Here is a 23,945-nt window from a genome sequence, read left to right on the forward strand (position 1 = left end):
ATGCATATATACCTTTTCAAATTAGTTGTTTGGGTTTCTTTGAATATAAACTCAGAAGTGGAACTCCTGGGTCATAACACAGTTCCATTTTAATGTTTTGAGATGACTCCATACTGTTTTCCACAGTCGCTGGACCAATCTGCATTCCCACCAACAGTGCACAAGGGTTTCCTTTTCTTCACGTCTGTGTCAACACTTGTTGATTTACTGATGATGGCCATTCTGACAGGTGTGACATGATATCTCATTGTGGTTTTAATTTGTATTTCTCTGATGATTAGTGTCTTTGAGGGTCTTGTCATATGTCCATTGGCCATCTGTATGTGCTCTTTGAAGAAGTATCTATTCAGGTCCATTGCCCATTTTTTAATTGAATTGTTTTTTGATGTTGAATTGTATGAGTTTCTTGTAAATTTTGGATTTTACCCCTCACTGAATATATTACTGGAGAATATCTTCTCCCAATCAGTAGGTTGTCCTTTCATCTTGTTAATATTTTCCTTTTCAGTGCATAAACTTTTTAGTTTGATATAGTCCCATGTGTATATTTTTATATTTTTTCCCTTGCCTAAAGAGATATATTAGAAACAATACTGCTAAAATGTGTCAGAGATTTTACTGTCTATGTTTTCTTCTAGAACTTTTCTTTTCAAGTCTTACATTTAAGTCTTTAATTCGAGTTTATTCTTATATATAGTGTAATAAGGTGGCCTAGTTTTAGTTTTTTGCATGTATCTGTTCAATTTTCCCAACACCATTTATTGAATACTGTCTTTACCTGTATGTTCTTGCCTCCTTTGTCAAATATCAATTGACCATACAGGTATGAGTTTATTTCTGGGCTCTCTACTTTGTTCCAGTGATCTATATCTGTTTTTACGCCAGTAGCATGCTGTTTTGATTACTATGGCCTTATACATATAGTGTGATATCAGGTAGCATGATACCACCAAGACTGATCTTCTTTTTCAAGATCGCTGTGGCTATTAAGGTTTTTTTGGTCCCATGTATGTTTTTGGAGTTTTGTTCTAGTTTTGTGAAAGATGCCATTCATATTGATAGAAATTGCATTGAATCTATAGATTACTTTGGATAGCATGGACATTTTAATGATGTTACTTCTTCCTATCCATGAGTACAGCACATGCTCCCACTTACTTGTATCTTTTTCAATGGCTTATTATATTCTGAGTACAGGTCTTTTATTTCCTTGGTTAAATTTATTCCTAAGTATTTTTATGCAGTTGTAAATGGGATTTTTTTTTTTAGTTTCTCTTTCTGATAGTTTAGTTTATTATTGATGTATAAAAAGGCACTGATTTCAGTTCTAGTAGTTTTTGGTGGAATCTTTAGGGTTCTCTTTATATGGTATCATGTCATCTGCAAATAGTGACTGTTTTACTTCTTGCTTTCCATTTTGAATGCCTTTTATTTCTTCTTGTTGTCTGATCACTGTGGCTAGGATTTCCAGTACTCTGTTGAGTAAGAGTGGTAAAAGTGGACATCCTTATCCTGTTCTTGTCTTGAGGGAAACCCTTTTAATTTTTAAAACAGAGTTTTAAAAGCCTCACTTTAGAGTGTATGATTCAGGAGTTCTGAGTGGGACCCAAGAATCTGAATTTTAATGAGTTCCTGGGTGCTGCTGCTGGTTCGGGGACCACATTCTGAGAATCTCTGCTTTAAAAAGCTATACAAGGGCCTATGTGAAAGGCACCTGCCAATTTCTCCAGCTTAAATACCCATGCTCCCTTCCTCACAATCTAGCTACACACAGCACAGCACTATACCGCCTTCTCCTTAAGTAATGTACTGGGTTAAACAATACTTCCCCATCCTCCTTTCAGATGTCTCAGATAATGCCCACAGCTGAATGCTCACGGCAGGTCAGCTACTCATAAGTATGCCTCATACTTCTGTTTCCACTAGTTAGTTTGTATGTTTACCAAGAGTCTTTTACATTTGTTTCCAAGCCTGTTTATTCTTATTGAAAGTATTGAAGTTATGGAATTTATTTAAATATTAGACCCTATGGGGAAATCTGAGTATGGATAGTTATTTTCACTAAAAACTAAGTTAAATAATATAGAATAACCCAATAACAGCAAATGGCAAAGTAACATGTTGAGGAAAAAAATGTAAAAGATTAGTGGAAACATCCATAAAAATCGGTAAAGATTTTGTTATTAGATTGTTTCTAAAGGCTTTTTAAGTTTCTATTTTCAAGAAATCAGTAGCAGAGATCAGATGCTCTCAAACTGATGAAAGAAAGACAGTGCGAGACTCCAATCAGCAGATTGTGCACCAACAGGAAAGGCCTTGGCTCCCCAGGAAAAAACGGCAAATTCACATGTATTTTATGTTGTGAGACACATAGGTATCACTTCCCATTCTGCTTTAAACACTTTGTCTGATTAAAGGCCTGCTAGTTCCTAACTAATGTGACAGGGGTTCCTGCTATACCAGCAGGCTTCCATAATACTTACATAGTGTCCACTCCTCCTCTACACCATTGCTGTGCTCCCTTTTCCTGTGATTCCTTTGCTGCCCACCTACACCTGTTTCCTCTGCTTCTTTTAAAGAATCAGGTCAGTGAGGCCTCCTCTGTGAAGGCCTCTCTGACTTCCCCTGATAGGCGGAGGCACTTCTTCCCGTGGGTTCAGTTGGGACTCCACATGTCTCCGGTGCAGCGGTTATCTCTTGGTACTGTTTATATGCCTGCTTCCCACTGGCCAGAAGCTGCTGAAGAGCAGAGTCACTAATAGCAGCAAGGGTGATGCCAGACTGAGTGAGGCTGAATCAGTACACGAGGGCATTTAATAAGGAGGCCAAGTGATGCCCATTGCCTTGCTCCTGGCTTTATTGCACAGCAGTGCAATATGGCACCAGTGAAATAGGCAGAATTATCAGGCACACCAGGCACATGTTTGAAAACTATCCATAGAAATGATTATGTATGTTGGCATTCCACTTTTCAAAAGGGAATGCTTCAGTTATGTGCGAAGTTTTCTTTTCACAGACCTGTCATCAGTAATGTTGAATTAATGAAGCATCACTTTATAGATGATACAAATCATTAGTTAGGCAACTAAGAGATAAACAGTGCACACAAGAAAGATGCCTTACAAATGCCTTGTATTGAAAATTCCATAAAGTTCAATTTAAATTACACTGTCCTAAGTAAGTGCTCTTGTTGTAGTTGCACAGGGCAAAATAAAAAAATCTAAAAATCAATAAACATACACAGAGTAGCCACTCTGTAGAACAATTTTTACATGTATAATAGGAGAGGTGGAACTCAAAAACACCAGCAAACTAGAAGAATTCTATAAAAAAAGAGTTCCATGTTTCTAACTGAATATAATTAGAAAATAATAACCTAAATAAAGGTAAAGCTTAATTTCATAGACAACTAAGAGTTTCCCTAAACTCAAAACTATGGCAAAGGAGAGCAATATCTCACTTGGTAATGATCTTATCTGGTAAGAAATTAAATTTAAATCAAATGTTGAATAATAAATATGACCTTTACATAGGGCTATATGATTATACCAAGTTTTCACCTACAGTAAGTACCTTGTTTGGTCACCCCAGTAGTCTTGGGTCTGAGTTACAGGGCAAACACTGGTGACCTCACTCTCCTAGGGAAAAATAAGGCCCAGCAAGATTTTGTGATTTTCTAAAAGTGATAAATTGCTTCAATAACAATAGGGCTCAAATCAAGTCTTTTGAATACAGGAATACAAATTCCAATATTTAAGTCAATAGCACAAGCTCCAGTTAGTTTTTCTACTGGAAAACTAACTACAGTTAGTTTAGTAACTAACTACAGTTACTGGAAAAATAATTTAGTTACTAACTACAGTTAGTTAGTAACTAACTACAGTTACTGGAAAAATAATTTCATTTTTTAAATAATAGAATTCTGGACTCCCCCCCCCACATTTAAAATTGCATCCCTTTGTTGAAAACAGTACTTACTGAAGGCCAGGCTCTGGGAGCCAGAGGTGTCAGCGCATGCACTCATGGAGCTCAGAGTCGTGGGAAGACATACAGACACACTAACAAAACTAACTAGTCACTGTGCTGGCTGTTCTGGGACAAGGGAGGCAATGGGAGGAAGGGTGTTTAGAGAGTCTTCACAGAGGCAGGGGCCTTTAAGCTGAACCTCCAAAGGAAGGTAGGCTTTTCTTAAGCAAGCAAGTCAGGGAAGAGCGGTGGGTCCATCAGCATGAAGAGACCTGGGGATGCAGGGAGGGAGGTGGCGTGACAAAGGATGAGGCTGAATCCACAGGAAGGTCACGGAGGCCTTCAGTACCACTCTGAGAAACAGCATGGCAAGTGTGAGGGGTGACTAGGTGTATGCCCTTTGCTAACAGCCTTTTGGGAGCCACACCACAGAATGGGCTGCTAGACCATAAGGGGGCTATCTTTTTGACTACGCTTCGTTCTTTCTCCACCTGAAGCCACACACTCTCAGGCACTGTAGCCTGAACTAACGTCTGTTCAGAAAGGCATATGCCCAGAATGAACTCCTTTCCTAGCCCAGTGGTAATAACAGCTTTCCTTTTCTGAGTGTCTGCCAGGCACCAGGAGTTTTGTAGGAACCTTTACTAGCCTCCAGGCAGAAACTGAATACGTACAATAGATGAAGCACATAAGGCTTAAAGAGTCAGTGGTTCAAGTATCCAGGAAGCACTACCTGCTAGTATGCTTAAGAGCCAGGATTTAATAATCCATGACGGACTCCCACACCAGGGTTTGCTTGAGTTTCATTTTTCTCCTGTTACATTAGGTCACTGCTCTGAGAGAGGCTGCCACCGAGGCTGGCTCAAACCAAAGCTGTCCCCCAGGGCCTGCCCGCACAGTCCGCTCTCCTCTGATCCACTCACGCATGGCCTCGATGGTGTTGCTTTGAGAGCACTTTCCCAGTGACACCCCTCATTCCTTTTCTAAATAGTTTATTCAGCCTCCTTTGAAGCACCTGAAATTATTTTGCTACATGTTACATTTTTTGCCTGTGTCACATGACTAGCCCCTTCCTTCCAGATGGGGCTCTGAACATCTGCACCAGGGACAGCACCTAGCACATAGTTGTTGCTCAATAAATGTTTGTTGCTGACTGACCTGCTGGCTCAGCAACAGCCACAAAGGTATGTTGAACCTGAGAATGAGAAGTGGATTCTATAAGTGGCTTTATATCACCTTGAAGACTCTACATAGTTAAATAGTCTTTCTATATCCACATTTGTAAAGTATCTGTACTTTCTTTCCAAGAAATTACAAGGAAAGAGAAGAATAACATGTATAAAGCACTTAACGCTCTTCTCTGAGCCCATACTAAATTTCAGCATCACCAGTCTTAAAAGTCACATTAAAGTCAAGATAGAAAAGAAAGGTAGCTCATTTTTCAAGACATAATTTCCTTTACTGGTAGAACATAAACTGACTCAAACTCTAATGAGTTTCAGACAAATCCTTCTGGCTACTGAGTAGCTCATGAATCCAAGCACTGAATGTTCACCAGCCAAGTTTGTGTTTAAATGTGGTGCTTAGGTGCCCTCTAGTGTATGTTGTTTTTATTCAATTCCTGGCTCTACGCATCATGTGACTAAGATCTGACCGTGAATTCCAAAGTGACTTTTCCAGTGCATTTTAATGTGCTATTGACAGGTCTATGAAAAATGCCCAAAAGGTTGTGCAGCAATTGAATTTAAAAATCAATGGTTCTACTCTGAGCCATTACTTACAAGCAGAAATAACACAATTTTGGTGACTCTGAACAACTCGGGGCATGAAGGTACAAGGGTTCCTACAAAATGCTGTGTAGTACAAGTACACAGTCATGCTTCAGAACCGAGAGCTCGGAAAAGGTGTGGCGTGCACAGCTGTGCTCCCGCTGGCTCCTCTCCACCCTGTACAATTAACCATCTGTGGACCCTTCCAAAGGTTTTATGTATGCCAAGGAAATATGATCTATATTTGTTAACCTCCCCACCATTTTACACTGTTCACACTACTCTAGACCTTTCTCTCTTAATAATAAATCCTGATAAGCTGTCCATAACAGTTTATAAAGATCATCTCCATCTTTTTAAATCCTCACCCACAACAGTGAGATGTTCACTGATTCTTTAGAGAGGCAGGGAGAGTGAGATGGAGAGGGAGAAGGGGGGAGAGAAACACTGATTGGTTACCTCCCTGAGCATGCCCTGACCAGGGACTGAACCCACAGCCCAGGTATGTGCCCTGACCAGATTCAAACCGGCAACCCCTTGGCGTCCAGAGCAACGCTCCAATCGAGCCTCTTGGCCAGGGCATCCTCGTTTTTAAGCAGCGGCAGTTGTACTCTATTGTTTGAATACACCATGATTTACTTCAGTGCTCCCAGATGACAGACATTCAAGTGGTTTCCAGTCTTTTGTTATTGTAAAGAAGGGTGAAATAAATGACCTTACACAGGAGTTATTTCAAAACTGCACACATGTAACTAGGATAAACTCCTAGGTGAGGCATGTGTCGGGTCAAACAAAAATAATAATCACTAACTTTTATATAGTGCTTGCTCTAAGCCAAGCATTGATCTGTACATTCTACACAAATTAACTCATTTATTCAACGTGCTTAATAATCCTAAGAGGAAGGAACTATTATTATCTCCATTTTAAAATGAGAAAACTGAAGCACCGAGAGGTACAGCAGGCTGCTCAGGGACACACAGCTAGCAGGAATTAGTGCGAACCCACCTGTCTCCAAAGTCCACACTCCTGGCCATTACACTTGATTTTCTCAAGGAGTGTATGTATGTATATTTTAAATAGGTACTAACAAAATTTCCCCCATACTAGTATACTAATTTATTCGTTCACCAGCTTGATTGTACTTTTTGCCTATAGGTTCATCAGACTTGGGAAATATTGTTGGTTTAATTATAGATAAAAAATGGAATCCCAGTGTAGTATTAATTTGCATTTCTCTTATAATAACTGAGGTTGAATATCTTTTATATACCTAATAGCCACATGTATTAACTTTTCTGTGAATTATCTTTTCATATATTTTGTGTAATTTTATACTGGAGCACTGGTCTTTTTCTTATGGATTTCTAGGAGCTCTTTAGGTATTTAAGATATTAGTATATTGTCTGTGATATAAATTAGAAACATTTTCCCTAGTTTATTCTTTATATTTTGACTTTCATATGCTTTCTTCCTATAGCAGTTTTTGATATTTATGGAGTCAAAGTTATCAATCATCTATAGATTCTAGATTTTAAACAACTTTAAGATTATAGAGAATTTTCGTATTTTTAATAGTTTTTTTGTGACTTTTAAAAATTAAATATTTAATTCATTTAGAATTTATCTTGTTGTATGGCATGAGGTATGGATCCAACTTTAATTTTCCCCAGGTGGCTTATCCAGTTATTTCACTGAGCAGCTCCTGACTCCCTCACTGATTTGCGACCCCGCCTTTATCAAATCTTCATTTTAGATCTTACATTCTCATATGGAATTTGGTTCTATTTCTAGACTTTCTATTCTACTCTTCCATTTTTCTATCCGCATATGCATTAAATACTACCTTAAAATTTAATTATTGAGGCTTTATCATACACTATACTATCTAGTAGGGCTATATTCTTTCAGGACTTTTAATTTCCAGAGCTGTCTTTATCATTCATGCCAATTTTTCATGTGAACTTCATAATCAGCTTTTCAAGTCTTATTTTAAGAAAACTATCAAGAGTTTTATTGGGATGTTATAAGCTTCTTTGACTCACTTTCAAATCTTCCTAAGTACAACACACTACTTAAGACCCTTAAGTCTGATTCAAAGGGGGCATAGGTGCTTACAAAAAATAAAAATTAAAAAGCTGAGTCTTCTTGGTTGTGTTTAATAGTAATTGAGATTTATTTATTCATTCATTCAACAATAGATGTTATTTATCCTCTCGATGTTCCTAGTTGTAAGACATCTGTCATCTCTTTCAAAAAAATTAGAAGAAAATAGATGTTCAAATATGAAAAACTTACAGAAGGATGCTGCTTAATCTAACCTGCCATCCCAACTTCATACCTCCTACCTCTCAGTCAAAGGAATACTCCTAGAGGCCAGTGACATCACCAAAGCTTTGTGGGTACTGACTTACCCCACTTTGGCTTTAGCTTTCTGATAAATGCTTTATGTTCTTTATACTCTCACCGCTTGCTATTCAAAGTGTGGTCCATGGAGCAGCCTTGGCTTGTTACAAACACAAGCTCTTGTGTCACCCCAGACCTACTGGATCAAAATCTGTATTTTAACAAGATCCTGAGGTAGTTCATTAGCACTTTTAAGTTGGAGCAAAAGGTCAGTGGTTCTCAAAGTGTGGACCTGATAACAGAAGGGGCATCCTCTGGAACCATGCAGAAAATTCAGATCCTTGGGCCCAGCCTGACACCTCCTGAACCAGAAGTTCTTGGGCTCCGTCCAGTAACCTGGCTTAATGAGCCCTCAGATGATCTCACTCGTGCTAATGATTAAGAACCACTGCTCTGGACCAGCGATCAACCTTGGCCGGCCCTGAAAACTCCCCGTGCTTACGGGGCACCCCAAATGAATTAAATGAGAATTTCAGAATTTCGGGCTTCACAACAGTGAGTTACCATTTTTAAACGTTTCCAGGTGATTCCAACGTGAAGTCAAGGGTGAGAGCCTCTGCTCTGTCTCAAGCAAAGCTTCTCAAACCTGCTTCACATCAGAGTCACCTGAGGGTCTTTAAAAAAATTCTGATGCTCAAGTTCTCACTCACAGATGTGAAGCGGCCTGCAGGAAGCTGAGAATCACTTTTTTTCCCCCCAATGTTTAGTTTCTCAGGAGGTTCTAATATCCAGCCAGGAGTTCAAACCACTGCTTTAGGAATACCTTTTTCCCCATATAAACTTCAAGTCAGAATAAAGAGGATCAAGTTTGGATGTAATGGAAGAGATGTAGCTTTCAATTCCTATATATTTACTGAGTCCTTGTAGTGTGGGTGGCTGGTTACTATGAAGATTAAAAATAAGTTTAGCCCTGGCTGGTGGGGCTCAGTGGACTGAGCGCCAGCCTGTGAACCAAAAGGTTGCTGGTTCGGTTCCCAGGCAGGGCACATGTCTGGGGTGCAGGCCAGGACCCCAGTTGGTAGCATGTGAGAAGCCGCCAATGGATGTGATCTCACATCGATGTTTCTCTCTCTTTCTCCTTCCCTCCCTCTCTCTCTAGTAATAAATAAATAAAATCTTCAAAAAATATATGTTCAAAGCATAGTTCCTGCTCATAAGAAGATATATAAATCTGCACTGGCACAAAAAGACTACACATTTCTTAAACTAAATAATTATTTTAAAGTAATATGTTTCATGCTACCGACTATAATATGGACTAAAAAGTTATACATTATCATTATATCATTGTTAGGTCAAACTAATTTTTATCCTTCTAAAAGAATATAAAATGAGGAAAATATATGTTAGAAATGGTTATGGAACAATTTTGAATACAATTAGCAACCAGCCCTTAGATATTTGAACCTGGAGAAAGCAATGGACAAGGTAAATGGCTAAAGGCTAATTCACGAGCTTGAAGACTGGGAGGGCCTACATGCTTTAAAGTCCCTTGCCATAATGAAAACTGTGCTATGGAATCACTGACAATCAACTCAACCCAATAATGTTTAGTAAATTAAGTTATAACTACTAAAAAATTAACAATCAAATATCAGCAATGAGTTTATATTTAACATTTTTCCTTTTTATTATTAGAAATATAACTACTTATTTTAGCCTATTTACCTCTCCTTTTATATCAGCTTCTTTTGACAACACATTTTAAAATAAATTGAAACATATCCTAGCCTGAGAGAAATAATTAGCTATAAATATTTTTCACATATACTAGGCTATCAAATTTATTTATAATTTTAAATGAGCAATCAAAATTCAAAATTTCATATCAGTTTTATGAAACAAAAAAGTAGATTAAACATCTAAAACTGGGTCAAAATCTTTTAAACTCTGCTTCAATTCAGCTAAATATTTGTTTTGATAATTCAGCTAAATATATGACACCCACTCCTTTGTTTTATTATTAGTCACAAAGGCAAGGATGTGACAAATTCTTTAAGACTACAAAAGAAGCCCTGGCTGGCATAGCTCAGTGGATTGAGCGTGGGCTGTGAACCAAAGTGTTGCAGGTTCAATTCCCAGTCAGGGTACATGCCTGGGTTGCAGGCCATAACCCCCAGCAACTGCACATTGATGTTTCTCTCTCTCTATCTCCCTCCCTTCCCTCTCTAAAAATAAATAAATAAAATATTTTTTAAAAGACTACAAAAGAAATTTCTTTTTTAAAATTTAAATATCTAATTGGCTTTATTAAGTGAGTCATTAATTGGCAGCATGTTATCTAGCAACTGGAAAGGTGCTCCTTCTCAAGGGAGTTTCTAAATCAAGAAAATAATCACAAATGTTCACCCCATCTCTCTTGTTCCATCAGAAAATACAGGTTAAACAAGGCCAATTTAGGTTTGGAATAGGCCTACAGGAATCCCCACTTAATGTCATAAGGTCTCCTTCTATTATTGACCCCACCATAGCAAATGATGAATTTCAAGCTCCTCCTCCAATAAGGGTGGTGGACACTGATTCAACCACACTCTCTTCTCGTGTCCACAGGGGAACCATTCATTAGATGGTGGGTTGATATGACCTTTACCTGCACCCATGAAATAGAACTAAGTTTTCTGGATTCAACAGGTTTTGAATCCATCATCTGGGATACAATTTACCTTCGAAATGGTCATATGAGAAAGGGAGGACATTTATTATTATCCTAATTTTATAGATGGACAGACTAAGGTTTAATCAGGATAGGATAGTAAAGGATGCTATAGGGATTATCAAGAGGAGTTGGAAAGGTAATAGAATGTTTTGGATTTAAAAAAATGCTCCATGTTGTATCTGCCCTCCTCCCACTCCCAACCAGTAAGTACACAGCATCTGACTGAGAATCACTTCTGTACATGAGTTGCCACTATCTAATGTCTTGTCATCTCCAATGTGTTGGGGGCAGTTAATCAGGTTGCTGCAAAGGCAACTGACACAGGGAATCAAGATTTCTTCATTGGAGTGTGTAGTTTAAATAAAGTCTGTAGTTCCTTGAATGAAAACATTTTAGAGATAATAATTGAATTGCAGCAATTACAGAACTATAAACCATTCATGACTTTTATTTTGCTTTTAGGAATTTGTGGAATAATTCCCTAGGGCATTAGATTTACTTAGGCAGGTGTTAACACTGCCACCACTATCTCAAAGAAGTGATACCCAACCATTTCGAACAAAGGCAAATTCCAGTTTAGTGCTTAGTGTTTCAGATGACTTATTTTTCTTTATAACTTGAGTTCTGGCCTGGAAAGAATTCAGAGCCAAGACTCAAACTATAAGAGAAAGTTTATTTAGAGATTTACAGAGGTAAGAGAATTGAGTGGCAGAAGAAACGAGCTCAGGAAACAAGTTACAGAGTCAAAAGAAGGGGCCCTTGGAGCTTAGGAGAGAGAAGGGTAAAACTAATGTGGGGTGGGGAGATGGGAAAAATGGGAGCCTGCTCCCAGGAGGGAGAGCACTCTGGTGAGATTTTAAAGAAACTGCTACATACCTGTTCTGTGAGAGTTTCCTCCCTTTTTCTATTGTGAAGTTGAAGGTAAGAGTCCATTTTAGGGGTAGGTAATCCCAAAGTCAGCTTATTTTTTTCCACAAAATATTGTTTGGACTTCCTTCGGTGAGGGCCACGTGGTCCTGACGAGAAAACCTCTTTACATGACTTGGAACTCTTCGAGTACAGAGAGTGGCTGCTGGATTTCTCTGCCAGGTCATTGTCGCTCAACTCTGAAAACAGCTTGCTGCGATGGGCACCATGCTCATAGTTTGGGCTTAAAAATTCACTACCAAGTAAGGAGGCTTCGCTCTGTGGGCTCTTTTTCTGTTCACCCTTCCCCCCTGGGAGTTCCAGTGAAGTCTCCCTGGAAGGGTAGAGTGGACCCAAAGTCAGATTTTCTGTGGAGCTGTCTGGAGACTCTGGCGATGTTTCCACACTCAATGACTGCCCTTCTCCTCTCTTACTCTTCCAGTTTGGGTCATAGCGGAGATCTGAGTATTTGTCTTCTTCTGGGTGTTGGCTGCCCAAAGCAGAAAAGACATGCCAAGTACTTAAGATAAATTTACTCATTACATTTAGTTGCTCATTTTATTTGAAATCAATCTCAACCCATCTCCGAAAATTTTCCTTTTACTGTCGACATGTTAAAGACATATCTCAGGCATTTTCAAATTAGTCCTGCACACCACCCATGAAAAAGGTCTTAGAGGCACCTTGAAAAAGGTCTTAATTATTCAAGTTTATTAAAACAGGGACTAGAAACTGGGGACAGTTAATTTCTAAACACCAGAAAACAACGGACAAACAAGTGCCTCTAATGTTAAACCAGCCAATGACTGTGGTCTGAGAAATGCTATTACTCATGTACACCATAAGTATTTCAGCAGCTGAAGATGAAGCTGACTTCACGCTCCAGCTGGTCATGCACACATTTGGCTATTTATCTAAGAAGGAAAACACGAACATTACCCAGACACTTGTCTCTGTCTACTCCCTTTCAGGAGGAAACGAGATGTATCCCAACTGAATTCCTACACAGGTTCTCCTCCTTTTCGATGGTTTTACTTTTCAGTTCATTTTATGTTTGTCGACTTTATCAAATGCACTACAGAACAATCCCCAAGATTTAGAATCAGGTGGCGGCTCAGGTCTCTGCACAGAAAACTCAGCAGACAGGTCAGGGTTTACTTTAAGGTGTAGGGCAGCCCTATTGGAATAAAAGGTTAAACTGATTGTCCTGGCTGAGGGAAGTGAACTTGACCCCAAATAAAGTCCTCTCTTTTCCCCACGGCAGTCTCAATTTGTAATGCACCTTTCAGTCTTAACCCCAAAAGAAAAAAATGCTGGTAATATGGCATATTTAATGGTCCCTTTGATCTTCAAAAGCTAAATGGGAGAGATTTTCCTCCCTTAAGTTCAGCAGATGCAATCCTCTAATCAAAAAGGAAAATGTAAATCAGCCAGCTTTTTTATATTATTTGATATTCCCATTTACTGAGGACATAATTTTATGCTGAGTAAACAAACTAATGGTGCACCTGATGCTAATTTACTCTTCTTAACATGGACCTAGATTTCTTTGATTTGATGTAAAGCAAAAACTAGAACAAAAAGCCAAAACTCCCATGTCTTGCTAAATTGTCGTGAATTTTTCAGTTCACATATTAAGATGGAAAACTTTCTGGAATAGGAGGGTCTTCCTTTGCCACATATCAGGGGAAGAACAGATATATTCCTCCAGCAAAATGCCTGGATGAAGATGGCCCTCATCTATCAGGAAACTGAATGCCAGATTGTGTGACTCACCGTGCCCTACACACCACCACACCGACACCTCTGGAGCTTGGATAAGCTTTCCTCTCTGATGTCCCTTCACGGGACTCACCACAATTTTGGCTCTGCCTGTTGCTTGTTCTAAGGGTCACTGAGTGTGTCTTAGGGGCATGGAGCTGTCCAGCAGGACATGCAGGACTTGGGACTGTACAGACCTGGACTTAAGTTCTGGGTCTGTCACTACCTGCCTGAGTACCAGCTGGCAGATCATGTTCCCTCAAGCCAGTGTCTCTCCGCTGTAAGTGAGGATGAGTTACATTTATTCTATTTCTCAGGACTGCATAAGGATCAAAATGAGACATTATATCTGAACTAACATTCTGTATTTGGGCTTATTTCACTTTTCACTCTGGGGACCTTGTCCCCTCAGCTGGTGACGGCTGTGGGCACCGGGCACTGCGAGTTAGCCTCCCCTCCCTCACTGAGTCCTCTGCCCTCTGCCAGAGACGAGAGAATCAGTAAGGGTTTCTTAAATAAAGACCTGAGCCTCTAAAAATACTCTAGTCAACGCAAATGTAGTATTCAATATTTATTTTAAAAAACCAATAGTAGTAAATTAGAACATAAACGTGCAGAAAAGCTTCTTGCATTGGACCAAATTAGTGACTGATTTTAGGGCTTATCTTGCACTGTTACAGGTAAGGTTCCACTGTGGTCGTTTAGGCAGGAATGAAAGGCAAGGCCCGCCCCAGGTACAGCTTCAAGTAAGCAAAGATATAAGACATTTTCTAATGAAGAAAGGTGCTGTTTCACCGTATCCATGATATATTGAAAGGAAAGAGTGAACTTAACTCTCCTCATTGATGTGTTTAACTCAACAGAATTGAACTTTCCTTATCCATTTGCTCACACATTGATCAGACAGGTATTTACTGAGTGTTTGTGAGCCTGAGGAATACCTCAGTGGGCTCTCAGCCTCGTGGGGGGAAGCAGATTAGGAAACAAGAAATGGCAACAGGAGTGACACCAGGGCCCTCAGAACTCAGCAGGGATAGCCATCCCGTCTTGCAGGGTCAGGAAAAGCTGAGGCCTAAGGCCAAGAAGGGCAGGAAGTGTATGATAGGCTGAGGAGACAACATGGAAAAGAATGGAGGGGAAAGAAAACATGGTGCTTTCCAAGAACAAATTCTGTGTGGGTGAAGTGGAGGGTGGGAGCAGGGAAGGTTGAGGAATAGAGCTCAGAACTAGGGAGAGGTCATATCTTGAAGGGCTTCATAAACACTGTGAAGGAGTTTGGCTCAACTAAATTAACTTCAGAGTTTGAATTTAATTAGCAAAAACAATTTAATTAGAGCAAAGACATCATAACACAAACACTTTTGGATAGTGAAAATAATGAACTTTTGAAAGGAATTATCTACAGAGGTTGTAAGGGTTTTGAGGGGTTGGAAGGTGTTAGAACGTGTAGTCCTTCACGGTGTTTAAAGTAGGGGCTGGTGACCTTTCAAAGTGACTCATCTCATGGGGATCACTATTCTGCTTCTTAGTCATGGGGAAGGACGTGGTGGTGATCTAGGGAATGCTTAGAGTGAATCTTTAGTTTTTTCCCAGAACAACACTATGAGGTCAGTACTATTATTATCCCCATTTAATAGATGAAGAAACTGAGCCTTAGAGAGCTTATGTAACTTTCACAAGGCCACAGAGCTAACAAATGGAAGGGCTGGGATATAGACCTGGCAGTCTGTCCCAGGACCTGGCTCCTGTCCATTAGGTGGCCCTTAATCATGTAGCTGTTCCCAAAGGTGGCAGTGAAGCACACATTGTCACAGGGCCTGCCTCATGGAAGTTAGTGAATTGATCAGTTAGTCAGTTGGCCAGTCAACAAATATGTACTGAGTGGCTCCCCAAGAACTAGGCACTGAAGATGGAGTGGTAAGCAAAATAGAAGCAGGCTGATGGACCTTGAGTGCTAGTGAGGAAGACCGGCTTGTTGTACCAACTATAATGATCAATTAACAAATTAGATAGGTAAAGAGATATAGAATGTTATGGGTATTTAAAATAGGACATAACCTTGTTTGTCACTGAAAATATGTTAACCTCTTATTTGCAGATTCAGTTGCTAGAATACATCACAAAGTCCATTCCACCTCTATTGTTCTATGATCCTATGATAAAAGACTCAATAACCAAGGAATGTCTACTATTAAGAAAAGTAGTTGATCTTCAATGACTGAAGGAAATGGATTCCGAGTTCCATCTGTGCAGTAATACCACTGAAAATACTGGCACTCCGATTGGTCATCATTTTAATCAGCACCAGCTGACAATGGCATGACATCTAGTCAGTCATGGTGTAGACCTTCCTCAGTCCCAGGGACTCCCCCGGTGCCATGCTTCTCTGAGTGACCACGGGGAGTACTCTAGTTCTGAGAAGAGCCATAGCGGAGCATCTCAAGATAAGGGCCCTGGAATCCAACTACTGGCACTCAGTCCCTGGTGCTACCAGTTCCTGTGTGTGTATGGGCCAGTCAATAAACTTCTCTGTGCCTCTACTTCCTTATCAATAACACAATATGGTTTATAATATTACCTACCTCAGAGTGTGGTTGAGAGGATTAAGCAAATTTATAAATGCATAAAACTTAGGACTATGCCCACAGAGTAAGGACCTGGTGAGGGTGAGCTCTGAGGGCGCTTCAGTGAGCTCTCTCATTGGTCGCTGGCTTGCTGTGTATTACCTTCAGTGGCCACAAGGCCACATTGTTGTGTACTGTGCTTCCTGCTGACGGGCCTCTGGGGGTTCTTTCCCCAGAGCTTACATTATCGCTAGGGTACTAAGTTGTCTTGTGACGCACTAAGTGGCAACTTAGTGGCCTGAAAAAATTAACACGTTTAAAAATCCAGTTTTTAACACAACTTAAACGTCATGGACAGATCTGTCAAAACTGTGATTTAGGAAATGAAATTAAGAAATGTCAGTGTCTCTTCGAGACAAAATATTTTAAGAACTGCTGAAAAGTGGTCAGGAAGATAAAACTAGGAGAATCAAACTACTTAGACCTTCAGAAATTCTAGCCTCAACAAATTTCTGTTTTTTAAATCCTCACCCAAGGACATTTTGTTTTCATTGTTTTCAACGAGAGAGGAAGGGAGAAAGAGGGAGAAAGGAAAAAAAAATCAATGTGAGAGAGAAACATTGGTTGGTTGACTCCTGCAGGCGCCGTGACCAGGAATTAAAACCACAGCCTGGGTATGTGCCCTGACCAGGAATCAAACCCACAACCTTTTGGTCTCTGGGACAATGCTCCAATCAGCCGAGCCACACCAGTAAATTTCCATTCTTAAATGCCATAAAAGCAAGAGTGATGTTTAAAGTAGAATCTAGAAACTACAGAGGGTTTTGAAACAAATCAGACAAAATGAATAACTTTGGCTAAGAAAAATATTTTTGAACCAATCGTTTGAAGATACACTCTAATAATGTATGTATATGAGACAGAATCTGAAAATGCAGCTCTTAACAGAGCATTAATCACACTTTACCGTTTACACCTGTGTCGACTATCTCACAATATTCCCTCTTCCCTTTCTCGATGGAAATCACATGTTGGTACAAACGGGAGGTTATGTTTTGCCAAATCACCAGCACAGAAAGCTGTAATCCTTTACAGAAGCAAGTCTAATGGTGGAAATAGAACACGACACTAAAGAACCCCATTGTGCTGGGCTTGTGCGATGAGTTGCTCAATTGTGTTGCGTGGTCCAGGTCAACACGCGGGGACAGACCGAGTGTGAAGTGCTCCTTCATCAGTAATCATCTCCACACAGAACATGCACCTCTCTCCCTCTGCGTTCGACAGAAGCGTTACACCAACAGTGAGCACGAAACGCTTTTGTTCGTGTTCAGACAACAGATGCCAGGTCTCCTCTTCAGATGCCGGGTTAGAAATGGATGCAGGGAGGGAGGGGCGGGGGTCTCTCATGCATGGGCCATGACACTTGCTGGCTTTAATGGACCATATTTGATTAATGACTGTGACAACTTCAAACAAAGCAAAATAAAATCTCCATTTAATGAAAAGCCTCACTTTCAGTATAGTATTCAGTCAAAAAATTACTAAAATTAGAACATGTTTCTAGCACAATTAACATCCTTTGCACACATAATAAAATTTTCAATAACTGGCCATTTTGTCTGTTGAGAAGGTGAATAAAAGCATTGCTATTAATCATTTAGCAGTTATTTATTTGCTACTTTATTTAAAGTAGCCGGTTAAATTGAAACTGCACATGTTATTATTGATTTAGGTTTAATTTAATCCTTTTAAATAGAACAATTATTGCCAATTTGTATGCCATTAAATCTTTCATGCATATGAAGAGCAAATTCGATCTTTATTTAAATGTGAAGTTTTTAATGCTTTTTCAAGAACTATAAAATTGACAACTGTTTCTAAGGATTTCTGAATTCTATGCTCTTCTTAATCTTTTATCAACAGCTTTTAAGTAAATCAAATGAAAAAAAACCCAAATGCTTAAAAAATGACTTTTGCAATTATGAAATAAAATGGTTCCTCAAATACACTGCAATGCTTTGGAAGGATCTTTACAATCCAGAATATTTCATTTAATGCAGGCATTTACTCTGACAAAATAATTAAACATTCTAATAGAAAAAGGGTGGTTCAATGAACTGAAGGTGGAAGACCACCCACGGGAATATAAGGGACTGGAGGACTGGATTGTCATCTAGTGAATTTTATTTTCAGCAATTACATACTCCAGATAATTCCACTTAAAATCCTTTCTTTTTTTTTGACAACAAGTTTATGGCTGAGAAATAACCAGATATTTGTCCCACATTATCAGACTTGTTAGGAACAGTCTTGGTTCAAGGACAATCTGTGAGTCCAGTGAAAATAAACGGCCTGAGGAGGGCATGTCAGCAATTGCAATGTGAAATTCCAGTTCCTCAATTCTATTAAGTTTACCTTTTGTGCAGCAAACACTGTGTTTTCGCAAAGGAAACGCTGTCTGACACAGCATATAAGAACACAATTCCTCGCACTCAGTGAGAGTTGACAGAGCTCTGCCAAACTAGGGGGGCTTTGTTGTTCATTTCATTCTCTAGAAATAAGGGCGAAGAGTCAGGGACCCAGATTTACAAAATTTCTGGATGTTACACTTTCTCTAGGTAGCATAACCAATGAATGGACTTTCTTTAGATAGAATTTCTTGCATTTTAAAAGCCAGATGTTCACAGCACTGAAGTTTCAAGGTGGCTGTGATGTCATGGGAAAAGCGGGGGCCAGGTCTCAACATTTGGGTCCCAGGCCGGGTTTTGCCACTGACTACAGCTGTATGAACTGGAGTGAGTCTTCCCCTGACCCTAGGCGCCAGTTTCCCCTGTTGTATGATAAGGGGACTAGGCTGAACTTTAAGAATCCCAATGGCTCCAAAACTCCACTATTTTAGTAACTGGGTTGGGCCTATCATGTAAAACTTGGCAATCTATGGTGAAGTGTTGGGAAAAGCACTTATTTTAAATTCAACACATTAAAAAGTATAGTTATCACAGCTTTCTCTATTTTCAAACTCATCACAGAGTGGAAATAAATGAAAACCATAAAGGTCATGAATTAAACTATACCTTTAGTTTAATATTTTAGTAAATATTTTTAATCCTTTTAAAAATATTTTAATTAATTAATTTTTAGACAGGGGGCAGGGAAAGAGAGAAACATCAATGTGTGGTTGCCTCTCATGCGCCCCCTACTGGGGACCTGGCCCACAACCCCGGTATGTGCCCTGACTGGGAACTGAACCAATGACTCTTTGGTTGTCAGGCCAGCACTCACACCAGCACTGACCCACACCAGCCAGGATAGTATCAATCTTCTTAATTCTCCTGATGAACTCATGGGCTTGCCGGTGATATAAACTTAAATTATACTTTGTAAGGTTTCAAACTCACTATTTATTTACTTATTTTAATGTAGTAATGTATCCCTGTTTTGAAATAAGATAGAAACAAAATGGTTGTTCTCGGAAGGCAATAAACCTGAGGAGTCCCTGTGACTGTAGCTTTCTGGCAAGGACTCTGCCCTTAACAGACACAATTCATGCCCTCGAGTACTCTCTAATCCCTCCTCTGACTACTCCTCTGTTACAATGGCACCATGCCTGCTCTGAGGAGTACAGAATAGGGGCAAATGAATGGACACAGAAGAGGAATAACTAGTACCTCTCACCAAAAGTCTCATGTCTGATATACTTACTATTCCTGTATGATCTGAAATAGCTACGATGCTAGTAGCTATCCCTGCAATACTGTGTGAAATCCCTAAAATAAGGTGTGTAATGTAATGTACTTGATAGCAATCTATCCTAAAAATAGAAATCAACATAGATGAATACTGCTAGAACCCCCCAAAAATGAAAGTTGACTCCTGGAAACTCTCAGATGTTCTTAATAATAGAATAATAGACCTAGCCTCAAGTGTCATTTTTATGCTCCCCATCAGTTAAAAAAAACAAAAATAAAATCTCTACACCTATGAGAGAAAGTAGTCTATCCTCAGCTTAAGTGTTTCCACTGTGCTATACAAAGCAGTCTGGGAAATTTGAGGGGTAGTGAACATGCTGAGTGTTGGTCCTTACCCACTATCCATCTTGGTTATCTAGTACTGCTGTTTAGGTCCTAGAAACCATCATTCAATACTCCACCTGATTGTGGTATTATTAATCTGAAACAATACACAGGGAAGCATTTGCGTGGAAAAATTATATACCTCCATAAAACAATAAAAAATGCAGGCTGTTATACTGAGTCTCTTTCTTACTTTCAGACAATTCTGACCATTCAACTTAATTTTTAATTGCTCATGTTGACTTTCTCTCACCCAGTAATTTCTGGCACAAGGAGGTTTATTAGACAGAATAGGGGAACTTTTTTGCAGGCGGTGGTTCCCAGGAGGTGAGAGGAAGACACCTGCGGACCTTGAGGAACGAGCAGCTCCATCTGCCAGGACAGGAGGAGGAACGGAGGCTACTACGACTCTGCTGCCCTAAGAAAGACACGATCAATGCTCATTTATTCTGGGGACACAGAGTCCTTCAAAATTTGGATGACTTTAATAAAAAGAATAATTCTACATGCATCTGTACTCTGGCCTTGGCTTAGTCCATATTAAAATTGTTATACCGTTACTATTTGTTGGATAGTAAAATGGAATCTTTTATCAGATTAGCCTTGATCACCTATCTAGATACATATAATTAGAGGCTCAGCCTCTGCCTCTTAACAACTACATACACTTATGCAGCTCCCAGGACCTCAGTGCCTTGGCCACAAAATGGGGATAATCGTGTCTATCTAAGAGGCCCCTGTAGGGTAAATGAGACAGCATGCATAAAGCAAATAGTTCTACAAATGGTAGCTAATTACACTTTCATGTGCCTGTGAACAAGACTACACACATATACAAACACATACACTAGGCACTGTACTGCTGCTCTCTGATTTTTTAAAAATATAGAGGGTTTCAGAAGGCCCCAACTGAAGCAGTTATTTCTAATGCTCTAGGATGACACTGATCTCTTCTTCATGAGTGCCGAAGGTCATAAGGCTAGTTCTGGAGTGGCATTGGTGGGCAGTCATGTGAAGACCCTCCCTCCACTCTTGAATCATTCACTATAGTCAGTGCAGCTCCAATTTCTGTTAAGAAAAATGTTTTCTCTAATCCATGTACATTGAACTATGGCTTGGCTCTGGTGAGGTAAAAGGAGTAATTGCTTGGAGGAGGTTCTAGTAACATGAAAACCTAAGAGCAGGGCTCAATGGATTTGTCAGGCAAGTTTTATTTCATTTTTTAAGTCTATTTTATTGATTATGCTATTACAGTTGTCCCATTTTTTCTACCCTTTATCCCCCTTCACCCGGTACCCCCATTTCCTCCAGCATTCCCCCCACTTAGTTCATGTCAATAAGTTCTTTGGCTTCTCCATTTTCTATACTATTCTTAACCTCCCCTGTGAGGCAGCTTTTATAAATGTTGTTAATAAAAGCAAGAAGAAGATTTTCCTTGGATTTAAGACCAGACTTTGACTAGTTTTTTTGAACTACAATTCCCAGAATGCCATCTACCTTACAGAAATGAAAGCATACTTGAATTTTATATTGAGAATGATATCAATTTATCTCCTTCATGGCTCATGAACTACCAGATCTGAGCGACAACACACCCAGGCAAACTCTCAAGACCTAAGTAGGCAGAGAAAGGGCTGATGACTAAACACTCACATGGATATTATTTCTGAGGCATAATTTAGCCGAATGCTTCAGTTCTGTGTTCCTTGTAGTGGAGAACTGTCCTCCTACTGTGCAATGTATAACCCATTCTAACCCTGGGGATTATAATCTATCATTAAACATTTCCAAGGCTAATCAATCAAAGAATAATAGCATTATTTAAGGAAATCTAAATCAGAAGGCCAAGGCCCTAACCATAATTTTTATTTTTGTATTACTTTTTATTTTCAAATATATTGAGTGGTAGTTACATTGTCCTTGGGTAAAGAGCAAAGTTAAAGAGCATTGGGTCTCTGAGCATCGACTCAAAGAGGAAAAACTCAACACTGGGGAAATGAGGTCACTTAATAAATCCTTGTCCTGGTTTCTTCATGTTAAAGTACAGACAAGAATACCTGTTCCTTGCCAAAGAGCTTCCCTTTCCAATGCTCTCGTTTCTGTAAATAAAATGGCTACTGTTTGTCACCAAGAGAATGACTCCCTTAGATTACAGCCATAAGAAAAACATGGTTTAAAGCACAGAGTCAGACTGCCTGAGTTTTCTGTTCCACCACTCACTAGATGTAATAAATGGGTATAATATAACCTTTGTAAGCCTCATCTACAACCTTTAAAATGGGATCATTATAGTGACCACCTACCAGAGCCGCCACAGGATTAAATGACGTAATGCATGTAAAGTGTTTAGCACAGTGATGGGCCAGGATAAGCATGCTGTAAATGCCAGCTATTGTGCTTAGAACTTTAAAGTGGTCTTTGGCTTCTCCTGTTCCTTCAGTCATCATTCCTAATCTGTCACCAATTCATGTGTGTGTGTGTGTGTGTGTGTGTGTGTGCGCGCACATGGGTATGTTATATATACATATATATAATCTGCACTAATTATAAATTACCCACGACAGAAATGAATAAAAGAGTGCTAAGAAGGATTATGTATTGGTTATCTTCTGAGGGGGAAAACAGGACAATGGATTTGGGATGTGGAGCAAGAAAACTTATGTCTTTAAAAATATATATCTGAAACAAATATGGTAATAGGGTTATAACCATTTTCTCTATACTGTTCTCTAGGTTAGAATTTTGTCAAAATTAAAAAAGAAAACAACCACATCAAGAGCAAAACAACAAATATCCCCTCACAGCACTATGGCACTAGACTAATTACTTCACCTGTTAGCTTCATTTTCCTTATCTCACAATGGGAATGTGTAACTGTACTTTCTCACAGCATGACAATGAAGAATTAAGTGAAATTACAGATGGGTCTATACAAAGAGATATTGTTATGTTAATAGTTGTCAACATTGTTGGGAATTTACCATGGGCAGTCTCTTTGTCCCTTGTGTGTTTATCTTCTAATTCAAAATGTGCCAGCTTGCAGAATAATGTTCTTTAAACATTGCTAGGGACTTCTGGTCAAGATGGCAGCATAGGTAAACATGGCTCGCCTCCTCACAAAACCACATAAAATTACAACTAAATTATAGAACAACCATCACTCAGAACCATCAGAAATCAAGTTGAATGGAAGTCTGACAATTACAGAATTAAAGAAATCACATCCATCCAGACTGGTAGGAGGTGGAGACATAGAATGGGCTGGTCCCAAAGCTACATGTGGTGGATAAAAATTTGGGAGGAATATCTCAGGAGCCATGAGTCCCAGCCCTTCACCAGGCCCCCAGCTCAGGGTTCCAGTGTCAGGAAGATAAGTCCCAATAACTTCTGGCTGCAAAAACCAGCAGGAATTGCATTTCTAGAAGAAACTTCTGTAGTTTCAAGCAGTTTCTCTTAAAGAACCCACACATGGACTTACTCAGATTCACTCCCTCGGAGCTCCAGCACTGGGATAACAGCTTGAAAGGCACCAAAGGCATACAAGGGGGAACTGAAGTGTCTGGCATCGAGGCAAGAGCTGGGGGACAGCTTTCTCTCATACAGAAAGGCAGGTAGAAACCATTGTCCTTGTTCTGAGCCCTCCACTCATGAAGAGAACAGGCAGGTGCCATATTTGAGACTCCATCAACCTGACTAACATAGTTTGCCCTACCCTGGTGATCCCACATAACTTATAGACCCACCCAAGCTGTTAACAGAGAGTTTTCCATATGAATGGCTGGTCTTGGCTCATGCTTCACAACTTCTAAATCCTCTCAAACAAGCAACAGCCAGCCTCAGTGAG

At 39.6% G+C, this 23,945-nt stretch overlaps 1 protein-coding gene across 3 annotated transcripts in view; it reads right to left on the bottom strand.

Annotated features, from left to right (window-relative positions):
- JHY (junctional cadherin complex regulator) overlaps nucleotides 1–23,945 on the bottom strand; it is an 89,299-nt gene that overhangs the window by 60,635 nt on the left and 4,719 nt on the right. For all 3 annotated transcript variants that reach the window (XM_045860358.1, XM_045860357.1, XM_045860356.1), the window contains exon 2: nucleotides 11,674–12,193. In XM_045860358.1, the coding sequence (XP_045716314.1) occupies nucleotides 11,674–12,193 (520 nt within the window). The remainder of the gene's footprint in view (nucleotides 1–11,673; nucleotides 12,194–23,945) is intronic.

Source organism: Phyllostomus hastatus, unplaced genomic scaffold, assembly GCF_019186645.2.
Source record: "Phyllostomus hastatus isolate PE091 unplaced genomic scaffold, TTU_PhHast_1.1 phas_scaffold_193, whole genome shotgun sequence".
In the NCBI taxonomy this organism is placed as follows: Eukaryota; Metazoa; Chordata; class Mammalia; order Chiroptera; family Phyllostomidae; genus Phyllostomus; species Phyllostomus hastatus.